Consider the following 14,381-nt stretch of genomic DNA (forward strand, 5'->3'; position numbering starts at 1 on the left):
AAATAGGTAAGGTTATAATATAAACACATTATTGTGTCGTTTGGTTCAGTAATAATTCTCAGTTATCTACACGATGTCTCACTCATAATACCTACCTATGTTCGGTGTTACCTAATAAACGTAAGATACATAGACCTAGGTATTTAATACCTTAAAAGGACAGACGGAGAAACATCGACTTATAAGTAAATACCTCTAAAAGTACACTCATATTTTAGGTTTAGTAAGAATTTACATGCAATGACACACCTGATACATTTCCTAAAACATTTTATGATGTGTCAAACATAATAAATACATGACCAATTCCGATATAATAGTGAATAAACAAAAAACATTATTTTTTATGACTTGACAAAGGTGTGACAAAATATATATCTATAGGTACTGAGTAATCTGCAAGTGGTATAGAGTTCTGAATTTCATCACAGAACTGAGTCATATTATTGGATTGTTTATTTTGGAAATATGCATCGACATTTTTCTAAGATGTGGAGTAGTATAACCTAGTAGTTCTATTATTATCTCTGATTCGAAGTTCAAGTCAACGAATTTATTTCAATTAATCCTTAATTAAGCACTTTACAAACGTCAAATTAAATTATCCATCAGTCTGTCTGCTATTGAAGCTAGGTGCTCGTTCCAAACTGTAGCTTCGAATGGAGAAGAACTAGGAAGAAACTCCATCGTTTCTCTTTTCAAAATAATGAAAATACAGCGTCAAAATAATGTCTAGACATACATACTAAAAGCTAATGTGTGGTCGAAAATCGAAGAATTATTGAAGGCAATATATTTATTTAAATCAAACGTTCGAAGCTGGAAGCCTGAGCAAAGCCAAACTACTTTTTATTAGATTTCATGACAATACTACTTTTAAAAAGAAACAATATAGGCAATATGTCTACAAAATTTCCATTCCTGTACTCTAAAAATCTAAAACCACTAAATACACAATAGACAACATACTTATAACAGAAATGTCTACCATTACTATGAGGCTCAATCACATCCAATCAGGCGGAAGACAGGGAAACTTCAAATGAGTAAAGTTGCGACATAAAATACTTCGACATCCAATAGACGATGCTCACTGAATACCAATACGATGCGTCGTATCATTTTAACTTGGATTTAATCATTTTAGTTTTATATCTATTAGTGGACGTAGTTTGGTGTACCGACAAATATGTAATACGTCTCTTGTATCATCAAATCTAATGAACTGGATTGCATTGTATTGATTGATTGAGTGTAGCATGGATTTCCGCAAAATAACGCCTGATTCATTTTTTTTATAACTTCACGCCTTTAATCCCCGAAGGGGTAGGCAGAGATGCATATTATGGCACATAAGCCGATGTACACCCACATTTCACAATTTATGTTGTAAGTCCCATGTAATAGGTGGTGAGCCTATTGCCATATACCGGGCACATTTCCAGACTCCGTGCTACCACTGAGAAATTTTCGAAAAACCGAAAAAAGCCCAGTAATACTTCGCCCGACCCGGGAATCGAACCCGATTCAGCAGCAGGCAGTCGCGCTTGCAACCACTCGGCCAACGAGGCAGTCAGGCCTGATTCTATTCTATATATATTAAGTATATGTTTCTATTTTGTGATACTATCTAATAAAGCTAAAGGTTCGTAGACAACGTTGCATCAGCATCTTGCAAAAATAAGAGGTAGATAAGGGAGAATCATTCGCAATCGCAATGTTTGACAGTTCAATAGATAAAGCAAAGCCTCTGATAAAGGCTTGAATCGAACTGAGCGTGCATTTGTCACACACACATGAACAATGCATTATTAGTCATACTGCATTGTTCTTTATCCGACACATAATCTGCAGATTGACAGTTTTATATGGAAAAATGTTTTACGTGTGGGAGAAAGAGGTCTGCTTCGACACGAATGGGCTGGCTAAACTGGAGTGATACCACGGCCTCACAGAAAACCGACGTGGTACAACGCTTACTTTATGTTTCATTATGTGAGTGAGGTTACCGCAGGCCCTAGGTAGATTAAGTAGACCGGTCTACAGAGTAGACTGAGTAGACAGATTTACTGAGTAGACTGAGTAATAGACAGGTCTACTGAGTACACATGTCTACTGAGATGACAGGTCTATTGAATAGACTGAGTAGACGGGTCTATTGAGTAGACTTAGTAGACTGGTCTACTATGTAGACTGAGTAGACCGGTCTATTACTCAATACACCTGTCTTCTCAGTCTTATCAGTAGACCTGTCTGTTACACAGTAATAGACCAATCTGAGATCTGATATGCTGCCAGAAGTCATTATTCCACGCGTACGAAGTCGCGGGCTAAAGTTAGTATTCGTAATATTTATCACAGAACATCGTTAAGGTCACGAGGTATACTAAATATACTATATAAGTTATCGTGACTACTGCAGCTGCATGTTACAAGACGTTATCATGATATCTGAGAATGTCCATCTATCAATGGTAATCTCATCTTATCATAATCCGCAGCTTATCAAAGGGACTGTTGAGGGCCCCAACTGGGTACTTAAAGATCCTTAAGGACTGTTGTAAAATGAAAAGCATTTTTTACTTTCTTTACTCACTACTTAGATAATATTATTCCTTGTTCCTTTTATTGGGCTACTAACGAGCTGATTGACAAAAAATAACATTTCCTACACCATTCGCTATCCAAATTGAGGGGGAAAATCAATCCAATGACTATTCTCCCGCCTGGAGCGAGGCGAGAAAGAGTGTCAGTTTTACTGACTAAAAACCACTCCGTTCCTAATCCTGCTTTTCGAGCCGGAGCCCCGGTAAACCCGTTAGGTAGTCCGCAGCTCCGGATCCAAAGTCGAGATTATACAAGACCAACTGATCACTGATTGTGTTATGACTAAGGGTCGTGTTAGCGCATAAACAGTGCGCTACTAGCGATAGAGCATTGGAGTATTCAACCATTGGAAGTTTATAAATAAATGGTAGAATAACCTTGAATTTTGACAGTTAGCAGCCTATCTGTATAATAGAACAGCCCTCAATAGTCCCGTCTACTCAGTAGACTTGTCTACTTATTACGCTCAGAAGACCTGTCTATTCAGTCTACCCAGTGATCAAAAACATAAACTCGACCTGGGAAACCTGTTATCTCATAAACAGTAGCACTGACAAAGACTAGACCTGATTGATTATTCTTTGTACCTACTTATCTCTCTATAAATACATATGAACTTGAATAACCTTGAATTCTGACAGGGTCGAAGTCCTATCTAATGTATAGTGTGTTTGTTTATCATGGTAGAGTAGTGTCAGGTACGTGGCCAGGGTATGGTATATAGACAGGTATGATAAGACCACCGCGTGACCAATTGCTCATATCTTAAGCACCATGTTTGACACTCCTCTTATACACTTCATATCAGTCAGAAGCCGTCCGATGCTGAACATAGGACTCCTCAAGGATATTGGCCGGTTGGAAGTCGGTAGCAACCTGCATTCTAGAGTTCGGAGCATCTTTTATCGGGTACATTAAGCAATGTAATGTCTGCAGTTATCCCCTAAAAGGCCTTTCTCTATACAGAGTGTAAACAGAAAGCTCCCAAACGCTGCAAAAAGGGGATGGTAAACGCTAATGTTAAAAAAAATAATTTCAATGTTTAAGTATTTTATGTAATAATACTTGTAATCAACTTCTTAATGCTGATGTGGCATGCATAACAAGACAACTAAAACGATTAGAAGTATAAAAACAAAACAAACTGTAGCGTTTTTCGGGAGCGTTCCGTTTTTCCGTTATTTAATTAACTATTTGACGCACTCAGAGACATTCAATGATTACTGAAACTGTTCCTTATCAACGATTATTTATAGAAAAGGACTGAGTTAAGTAACCTTGGGATAATAACATTGGGATTGGGATTCCAATGGAACATAAAACCGGAACAGAAAATCGGATTGTATTGAATCGGAACGGATTTACCGCTCAGTAAGCGCTGAATGATTCCACATGATATACCGGTAATTACATTTAACGGGATTATAGCGTTTTCAATATCGGACTTTCTTGTTTGGTCTAGTGGTTGTGGTTGCTACCGTCAAGTAGGTTAGAATAGAGATGATAACGGGGTATGAAAATTAAATCATTAGTGGATGGCTAGCTTTTATTTTAATGTCCGTGTTGTAGATTGTTTTAAATTAATATTAGACACATGTTTATTTTCTTACGGAAACAAATACCGTTCTTTCCAAGATATATTAAGATAAGTAAGCTACTTGAATTGGTTGTAAACTGTTGTAACTTTAGAATTAAATAAATAAATTGAATTGAAATATCGCGTTATGTCACTTCTACGTGCGTACGTAGAAATGACATTTTTGCTTCCACTCCTAAACTTTGATTATATTTATCTAAGCATTGTTATGACAAAATACAAAAAATATTTAATTACCTAACTGACGGATTAAATAGATTTAAAATTGTATACCCCATCATCATACCTATTCAATAAATACTACATGTAGGTATATTTTCAATCAACCAAATGCTATCTCAATTCATTGTGTGTGTTGCGGTCACCATTGAACTGACAAAACACAACATTTGTGTATGGATACTATTAAACCGAGTAGGTTTAGTTACCCTGTTATCAACAAACCGCATTGACCGACTATTTGTCCTGTCTATGCTATTAAATGGCTAGTCTATTTTAACAAGTAATATAATGCGAGAGTTTAGAACATTTAAATGTATCTTGTCAATTATTAATTAATTATTATCTAACTGGGAATTACTTTCATTTATTAGATTAAAGGTACTGATGACGTCATACGGAATGCGTACGATTGCCTTCAGAGCCTATTTTAATGTCTGGATAGCCGCTATGTCCCAGATAAATGAATTAAGAACGTAATTCACACAAGTTTATCGGTTACTTATATGAAGGTGGTGAAACAGGCGCTTAGTGTACATATTCCGTGTAGGTAAATGGCTCATAACTATCTCTTTGTCCCAGGCAGTAGATTTATCTTTGAAACTAAATTTTTTCGTCAGTTTCTTTTTTTCTTATATTAGAACATACAATTTAAGTGTGTATGTGTGTGTGCATTTAGAAAGACATAGACTGGCCAAAATATAATAGCAACAATTCGCATATTTGCGCGACACAATGAAAGCTCAAAGAAGGGAACGAAAGTTAATATTCTTTAATAAACTCCATAATAAAACAAATCATATATAACGATAAATAGCTTTATTTATTTATTTGTATAGAAAGTCATCTATGCAAACAATTCCGATAATAATTTATTGCTGGTTGATGTTGACGATGATCTGGACCAGGGGGCTGGAAGGTACTGGGGCGGGTTCAGGGACAACGGGGGCCTCAATGGGTTCGGGGACGGGTTCTGCAGGCTCTACCACAGGCATGGGGTTGACGATCTCGGGCTTGGCAGGGGCCAGACCAGCGGGGGCGACAATGGCGATAGATTCCTGGAAGAAGAAAAAATTGTTATAAGACACCTGATCCATCTCCTATTTCGGTAACGATATTGCATCTATGACACATTCATTTACATACTGGACATTCTAGTTTACACGGTAGTTTGATACACTTTTTAAGAGAAGAGTATCATCAAATGACTCCCACCTTAGGCGCGGTGAGAGGAAGTGTCAGACTCTTACTGACTAAAAACCACCTCATTCCTACTCCTGCTTTTCGAGCCGGAGCCCCAGTAAAGCGCTAAGCAGTCCGCAGTTCTGGGTCGGATGTATTACAAGTCTACGAGTATACTTTGGAACGAACTACTTCATCTTCATCTTCACTAGGCATTATCAAACCAACTAATAATTCTATTTTATAACATTTCAAAGGAGCCTATACAAAACCTCAAATTACTTCAACTTTGGTTCAGTTATTACTGCAAAATGATCCTTACCAACTGGTGTCCGGCGTAGAGGGCATCCATCATCTGGTTGAGGGCGTGTTCCAGGTAGGGGATCATAGCGGGGTCAGTCTCGGGGCTCTGGATGGCTTCGGAAAGCTCAGCAAGAGTCCAGTGGGTGACTTCCAGTTGGACGGGAGGAACACCGACGGCTTCCTATAATACAAATAGGTTATTGCAGATGTTATTTTATCAAGGCACTGTTCAGTAGTGGTTGGTATGACTGCAGCGTTGGTGTGGTTGCTGCGTAACAGGGTGCCGTGCAACTGGTAGCGGATTCGATTCCCGCACGAAGCAACTTTTTTGTGATCCACGAATCTTTGTCTCAGATCTAGGTGTCTGTGAAATTATATGTCTGTCAACGCGCCTACGACATAGGAGAAAATCCTAGTGTAGGGATGAAACCGAATGGTAACAGGTTTCGTAAAGAATTAAATATAGTTATGGACTTCTAGAGATTTAACGTTTCAAATATCAATGCTAAGAAAATAGTCCAAACACAGATGAGCCATGATCTTTAATCCCCATCAACTCACCACGGGGATACCAGCGTAGATAGCATCCATCATCTCGTTGAGAGCGTGCTCGAGGTAGGGCATGAGAGCGGGGTCGGTCTCAGGGTTCTCCATGGCAGCAACCAGGTCGTGGAGAGTCCATCCAGTCAGGTCAACGGGGGCGCCAGTGTCGACAGGTACCTGTGAATTATGTCCAGGGTTACTAACATCATCAGGGACAGTTTACTGCTCATTATTAATTTTGTTTTTTACATTAATGTAATGGGCTAACTTTTGCCACTATCTCGCCTGGTAACCGATGATGTGGTCTACCACGGACCACTCCTGCTAAGCTATTCTGTAACTGTCAATTCCTCACCCGTTATTGGTTGAGATTATTCTTACAACCAATAACATTGCAGACCGCAATAAAGGTAATTTCGATTTTTCAAATTAAAAGTTAAAGAATACTTAGCTTAACTGCTCATAAGCAACCTATTCACTGGGACGTTAAAGACACCCATATTTCCTGCATATAGTCTACAAATAAGGTATGTTTTGTAGTAACAACACTTTTCATGTTTACCAAAAACTTTTCTCTAATTGTGACGTGATTATAGCATACAAAATAAATGGTCCAATTTGCAACTTAGGGAACAAACAACTTTTAGCACTTACCACGGGTTCTTCAGCGAAGATTTGTTCCATCAATTGGTTGAGGGCATCCTCCATGGCGGGCAGCAGAGCGGGGTCAGTGTTGGGGTTCTGGATGGCCTCAGAGAGCTCATGCAGAGACCAGCCGCTGAAGTCAGCAGCCACCGCCGCCACCAGGAGAGCGAATACAGCCAGGAATTTCATCTTCGTGATTTCTTCGGAAGGAGAAAATATTTGGTTATGTTTGGCAGATACTGGCGTTGATAAGTTTGGATATGATCTTTGTACCTATGCTTCAGTATCTTGGTTATATTTCGTGTATTTAAATATTTCTAAAAGTCTTGGCCTACTGTAGTTAGTTTTTGATAGTGATAATATGTATGTTTTATAATATCTTACAGTAAGTATCGGTACAGATGATGTATGAATAATAAAAACTGATCCTGATCCTAATTATTCAATAGATATTATCAATAGACCAGGAAGGATACCAAGACAATTTTTTCTTGAAATTTTCTTCCAAATGTTATGGAATTTTCAAAAATAATTTTCAAAAAACATAATATTTTTAATGAAGAATGGTGGATGGTGTTTGTACAATAAAGCTTATTGGACACTTACCTACCGTCGGGTAATTTGGTAGAAAAATTGCAAACCTGTATATTTATACTGTTGTTTAATCGTAGATGCAATAAATGTAATCTTGAGCAGTTTATTGCATTCGATCAAGTTATATCTTTATATCGATAAAGAGAGATTATTATATAATCTTATTTTTATTCATTAACAACATTCCAAGGGGCTACCTGCTGTTAAAAAACATAGATAAATTGATAGAGGACTGTCTCGTTGGCTTAGTGGATGCAAGTGCGACTGCCAGAGTCTTGAAACAGGTAAATCATTGCCTTTATTGGGTTGTCACATATTTTCAGTAGGACTACAAATGTAAGAAAAGTTTCGGCTAAGCTATGCTGTAACTTTCAATTCGAAAGATTGAAGTGAACTTGATCGCGGTCTACTACGCCGTTTGTTGTGAGAATAATCTCTGAGAATAATGACAAAGAAGAATATGATCTAGCTCAGTTCGAAAGTTCGAATTCATGGTTTTAGAATAGCCTATACTAATATATGACTTCTAACTGGTAAATAATGGATACTACTTATAGGTATGCCTATTTATCTCTTCTGGGAATAAAAAGCGTAAGGGTGTTTTCCACTAGAAATGTGCTATGTGGATGCGTTTGGCTTCCACCAATCATATTCATTAGTACACATAGCTAAGCAGTGGTGAAAACGGACTCAGCAAAACTATGTTTTTTACATGGGAAGATTCGTGCTATGGATGGCTTCCCTACTATCGATACATTGCATACTAGAGCTGCGCATGTAAGGGTGATTTTCCACCAGAGATGTGTTATGTAGCTATGCTGAGAAGAAACCGACGAAAAGCAACCTAATTGAGATTTTAATTCTGTCAATGACATAACTAAGTCACAATCAGACGGTGTTACGTTTCATGCAGTTTAATTCTAATCTTTATCAGTCGTAAATTAAGGTTTAAAGCTGACACTTAATAATTACGTGTTGACATTCAATCAATCGCTTTTCTTGAACGATTGTTTATCTTTCAATATTTTTTTTATTTAGAATCCACGTGTTAACCTTTATAATTACCTTTTTTAAGTTTTCTATATTGATTATAAACAAAGTCCTCATTCCAGAGCTGCGGTCAACTTAGGGGTGTACCGGAGCTGCGGTTTAAAACAGGAGTAGGACCGGGATGGTTTTTAGTCAATAATAGTCTGACACTCCCTCTCGCCTTACCCAGGCGGAAGAAGTCGTTGAATGATTTTCCGCCCCTCAAAAAAAAGACGGTCGTTATCATCAGACTATTAATGCCGAGCAAAGGCTTCTTCTCGAATGAAGAAGAAGAGTATTACCGCTTACTCAAGGCGGATTAATGATTGCAATATTCTCATTTTTTTTCTATTTATTAGATATTATAAATCCGAGGTTTCCTCACGATATTTTCCTTCACTGTGTGTCAGTGGTATCTAAAAAAATCGTAGAAATTTCTACTCTACTAATTCCTAGTATCACTAGGAATTCTTAAAATCCCTCTTTTTGGGTCAGGTATCGAACAGGGCACTTTATGCCTTGAACCTCTGACATAACAAAGCAATAATTTCAATACTTTTGTATGACTTGAGAAAAATAACTTGAGCAAAGCCAAAGCACGTTATTAGTGAACGATAACAACCTGATCATAAGCCTACGTGGAGTCGTATTCTTATAAATTATACTTATTATAATACTTTTTATATAGAGCTCTAGATAAATGTTTTCATTGCCGTCGAACGCTTGAATGGCAATCTGAGACGAAAATAATCTTTGATAACACTACGTTTAAAAACACCGACTGCAACACATGTGTTTAAACACGTGTGAATCTCCATTTTTTAAGTCATGTAATATCCCTAAATCCATCTCCAAAGTGCTGAAAACCGCATCACGAACGGTTCAGCCAAACGCGAGATAATCGCGCACAAACATACATACAGGTCAAACTCAGAACATACATTTTTGATGTCGGTTAATAACCTCATAACACAGTTAAGTTGTTCCACAAAAGATGCCCTTATAACTCCTCTGTAGTTATCACCCTGTCAATTTCCACAAAAGAATTATAACTCCTCTGGAGTTATAGGTGTCTATGGGTAGAGCTGATTACTTACAAATGATTACGAACAAATAATATCATTGCTTGATTCAGATCATTGTGGACAATTAATTTCAATAACAAATAAAGTAAATAAAGTGTCGAAACCACATATTATTGTTAACCCAAAGACTGAAAGACGCATTGAAACTTTCAAATCTAAACTCACTGACAAAATACCTTTATTATTAAGGAATAAAAATTCTAATAACTTGTGTGATGAATTTTTTAACATTTACCATACCGAGTTTAAGTCCACCTTCACACCTAAAACCATACCAGCTCATGGCAATGCGTCTTTCAATCAATGGGCAACTACTGGCATCTACAGTGCCCTCCAAAAGTTAGTTGAAATGATCAATAATGTAGTAAATGTGAGGAAATTATAATAAAACCAAATAAAATCGTGGCTTTAAGAATTATTTATTAAAATATAATCAATTTAGAATATTTCTGTCAGTAAGAGAATCATAAAAAATTGTATAATTATAATTTATGTAGATTAACAATGAAATCACGTTACCAAAAGTTAGTTGAAATTGTTGAAAAAATATTTTAAGGCTTGTGTCTTTGCAAATATTTTAACTTTTAATATTTTGTATGACCGCCATTATTCTGTAGAACTGCTTTAAGTCGTCTAGGCATTGATTCTACAAGATTCTGTAATGTTTCGACCGGTATAATCGACCATGTTTCAAGAATTTTATTTTTAAACAAATTCCTGTTGCGTCTTATGGAAACAGGGATCCTGCGGTCTAATTCATCCCATAAATGTTCAATGGGGTTAAGGTCGGGTGACATCGAAGGCCATTCCAGTAAATCCACTTCGTTATCTTCAAAATATTGTTTAGTTATCCTTGCTGTATGCTTCGGATCGTTGTCTTGTTGGAACTTGAAAATCCGACCTAACCCCATTGTTTCAGCAGATTGTTTTAAATTGTCACGGAGAATATTACAATAGACCTGCGCTGTCATCTTGCCTTCAATTACTTGCAGTCGGCCCACACCATGCCAAGAAAAACACCCCCAAACCATCACACTCCCACCGCCGTGTTTCACGGTGGGCTGCAAGTATTTGTCGTCGTAAGAGTAATCATTGCTTGTGCGCCATACAGTTTGCCGACGTCGATTTCCAAATAGTTCGAACTTCGATTCATCGCTAAAGACTACTCTCTTCCAAAATTCTATTGGTTTATCCGAATACTTGCGGGCGAACTCCAACCTTCGTTTTTTATGGATTGATGTTAAAAGAGGTTTCTTTCTGGCAATGTGACCTCGTAAATTAGCATCATGCAGGCGTCGCCTGATAGTAGTTTCAGAAACCGAGGTCCCTGCTTCCTGTAACTGATCTTTGATCTCTCGTACCACAATCTTGGGATTAATTTTACACTGCCGCACTATTAGTCGATCATCAACAGAAGCAGTAGCCCTAGGACGCCCCGACCGTGGCCTATCTGCAAGACTAGGACATTCTAAACTTTTCTTTATTATTTTTCGGACACCTTCTGGACTAACTTTAAATAATTTTCCCACAGCACTAAAGTTTTTAATTTTTTCGTATTCATACACAATCTTTATTCTTTCTTCGACAGTTAATTTTCGCCTCGGAGCCATTATTAATTCAAAAACAATCAAATCACCTTAAAATATCTTGTTATTAAATTTAAACTACGCACACTGCCCTAACAATAATAATAAATGAATTTAAAACCACGAGAGTATCGGATATCGTTTAAAGTTTGCTATTTCAACTAACTTTTGACGCGCTCAATTCAAGTAGTGCACACATAAACATAGATTTTGAAAGAAATCAAAATGAATTTCGGGGAATTTCCTACTGTATGTATTAGAATAGTGTATCCAAACATAAATAGTAAACAATTCATTCATCGAAACTGTGTATTTTGGAAAATATATAACATCATTGATTAGGTGAACTAATTTCAACTAACTTTTGGAGGGCACTGTATAAGAGTAGGAAACGCCTATATGAACTTTATAACGAGAGAACATATATTAATACAACTGAATTTAGTGAATATGTAAAGAAATATTCTAAATTATTTAAAAAAGTTTGCTCAATTGCAAAATCGTTATACTTGAGCTCTAAAATAAAAAACAGTGACAATGTAATTAAAGCGACCTGGAGTATTATTAACAGTGAAACAGGGAGGTCAAAAGAGAAGAGTAGTGAATTTAGTCTTGTAATTTATTGATAATAATGTAATTAAATCAGATGCAGAAGTCGCAGCTGCATTTGAAAACTTCTTTTCGGACGTTCCTGTATCCACTACTAAGTCTTTGAACTCATCTCCCACAGTTGCAGAATCTTTACTAAAAGAAAATGTTGCAGCTTGCAATTTAGGCTTCTCTTTCGAACACATAGATTATACAGATATTGTCAAAACGTTCCATACCTTGAACAAGAAAAAGACTGCAGATCTGTGGGGTAATTCTGTGTACATTACCGGCTCTGTAATAGATATTGTAGCACCCGTATTAGCTCTAATCTTTAATAACTGTGTCGATCGTGGTGTGTTTCCTGATCTCATGAAGAATAGTAAAATAACTCCGTTATTTAAATCGGGTAGTACTTCTGACCCCACTAACTTTAGACCTATTTCAGTACTACCTACATTCAGTAAAATTTTTGAAAAAATTATTCTATATCAGTTGCAAAGATTCTTTAATAGAAATAAATTATTACATGGAAACCAGTTTGGTTTTACAAGGGGTCGTTCAACAACTGATGCCGGTGTTCAACTTCTTAATAACATTTATGATGCATGGGAGGACTCGGCCGACGCATTGGGTATTTTTTGTGACTTATCCAAGGCGTTCGATTGTGTCTCTCATGAAACACTGATCAGGAAGCTATACCATTATGGAATACGGGGCAGCTCTCTGGATCTTCTTATTTCATACTTGAGTGATAGGATTCAGAGAGTCGACATTAACGGAAAAGTTTCCTCCGGGTCTATTGTTAGGATGGGTGTTCCGCAGGGGTCAATTCTCGGCCCGTTTCTCTTTCTTATTTATATTAATGATTTACCTTACCTTGTGAAGGATAACCATGGGATAGTACTGTTTGCTGATGATACATCTTTATTATTTAAACTCAAACGTGGACAATTAGTCAGTGATCATGTAAATAGTGCTCTCTCAAAAATAGTACGCTGGTTTAGTGCCAATAATTTATTACTTAATGAATCAAAAACTAAATGCATTAAATTCACAACACCAAATGTTAGACATGTGAAAACCAGCGTGCTAATCAAGGGCGAGGAGTTGGACCCTGTAGATTCAACTGTCTTTTTAGGTATAACTCTGGACGCTAAGCTACAGTGGGCTCCACACGTAGATAAGTTGTCGAAAAGACTCAGCTCTGCAGCATATGCCGTTAAAAAAATTAGAAATTTGACCGATGTAAATACAGCGCGATTAGTATACTTTAGTTACCTATTTTCATAGTATCATGTCATATGGTATCCTCCTGTGGGGAAATGCTGCTGACATTCAGTCTGTCTTTGTGCTGCAGAAAAGAGCCATTCGATCAATTTATAATCTTAGTCCGAGGCACTCTCTTAGGGAACTATTTAAAGAAATTAATATATTGACTGTTCCTTCTCAATACATTTATGAAAATGTAGTGTATGCTCACAAAAACATTAATTTATTCAAAAAGTATTGTGATATACATAATATAAACACTAGAAGTAAAAACAAATATATTGTTCCCACTACTAGACTTAAGAAAATAAGTGGTTCGTTCAGATGTCAATGCATACGCTTTTACAATAAAATTCCCAGCGATATTCAAAGTTTGAGCCTGAATAAAATTAAAAATGTTATTAAAGAAAAACTGTATAGTAAAGCTTTTTATAAAATTAAAGACTACTTAGATGATAGTCAGGCTTGGGAGTGAGCCGCTATAATGTCCACACAGGTCATGTTGACATGTTTGTAACACAAGTTACATTTTTATACAATTTGACATGATATACATTAATATCATTCGATATTTTTTGTTTTCACATATTATTTTTAAAATTGTTAGTTTGAGGACCGTGCGAGAGTTTGCCTAGTCATTTCACTTTTAGTTAATTATATTCTGACAGTGTGAGCATTTGTGTGGCCTACCCAAATGTTCTTTTGGTTGGTATTGTTCGTCGGATCATTCAGCAACAGCCGTCAGCTGAGCTCATTGTAAACTGACACATGCGTGCTGCCATCTGAACAGGTCCGCTCAAACTGCTGTGGTTCTTTCCTCAAAAGACCACTACAGAATAAACTTGCACGGTTCTCCGACATCTTTAATTGATTTTGTCTGGACTTTAAAAGAGACTATGACCTCTGAGTTTGTTTCGGCATCATCTAGCTATTTGAAATATTGACGTGTAAAAGTGTTATTTTATAATCTATTTACAGAAATAAATATCATTTATCATTTATCATTTACTTACATCACATCAGTTAATCCTCTGCTCAAAAGTCATGTGTGAGAGGTGTCGTTAAACACAATCACGATACAAAACCCCTAAGATAGAAAAAAGTAAAATAAAAAACATATTAAAATTTAGT

General features: G+C 36.7%; 1 protein-coding gene across 1 annotated transcript; it reads right to left on the reverse strand.

The window, feature by feature from the left end:
• Positions 1 to 5,225: 5,225 nt before the first annotated feature.
• LOC118266513 (uncharacterized) lies at positions 5,226 to 7,324 on the reverse strand. Its single transcript, XM_035579988.2, has 4 exons — positions 7,106 to 7,324; positions 6,470 to 6,628; positions 5,928 to 6,089; positions 5,226 to 5,481 (listed from the first exon to the last, which is right to left on the reverse strand). Exons 1-4 carry the CDS (start codon positions 7,283 to 7,285, stop codon positions 5,296 to 5,298), a joined length of 687 nt encoding a protein of 228 aa, XP_035435881.2. The 5' UTR covers positions 7,286 to 7,324; the 3' UTR covers positions 5,226 to 5,295.
• Between the last annotated feature and the right edge of the window lie 7,057 nt (positions 7,325 to 14,381).

Source organism: Spodoptera frugiperda, chromosome 7 (assembly GCF_023101765.2).
Source record: "Spodoptera frugiperda isolate SF20-4 chromosome 7, AGI-APGP_CSIRO_Sfru_2.0, whole genome shotgun sequence".
Taxonomy (NCBI): Eukaryota; Metazoa; Arthropoda; class Insecta; order Lepidoptera; family Noctuidae; genus Spodoptera; species Spodoptera frugiperda.

What these genes read in the sequence shown, in the direction of transcription:
- LOC118266513 (XM_035579988.2), bottom strand. Translation starts at nt 7,285, where the DNA reads ATGAAATTCCTGGCTGTATTCGCTCTCCTGGTGGCGGCGGTGGCTGCT. An exon ending in TCTACGCTGGTATCCCCGTG is followed by an intron (nt 6,090 to 6,469) that starts GTGAGTTGATGG and finishes TTTGTATTATAG; the next exon opens with GAAGCCGTCGGTGTTCCTCC. An exon ending in TCTACGCCGGACACCAGTTG is followed by an intron (nt 5,482 to 5,927) that starts GTAAGGATCATT and finishes TTCTTCTTCCAG; the next exon opens with GAATCTATCGCCATTGTCGC.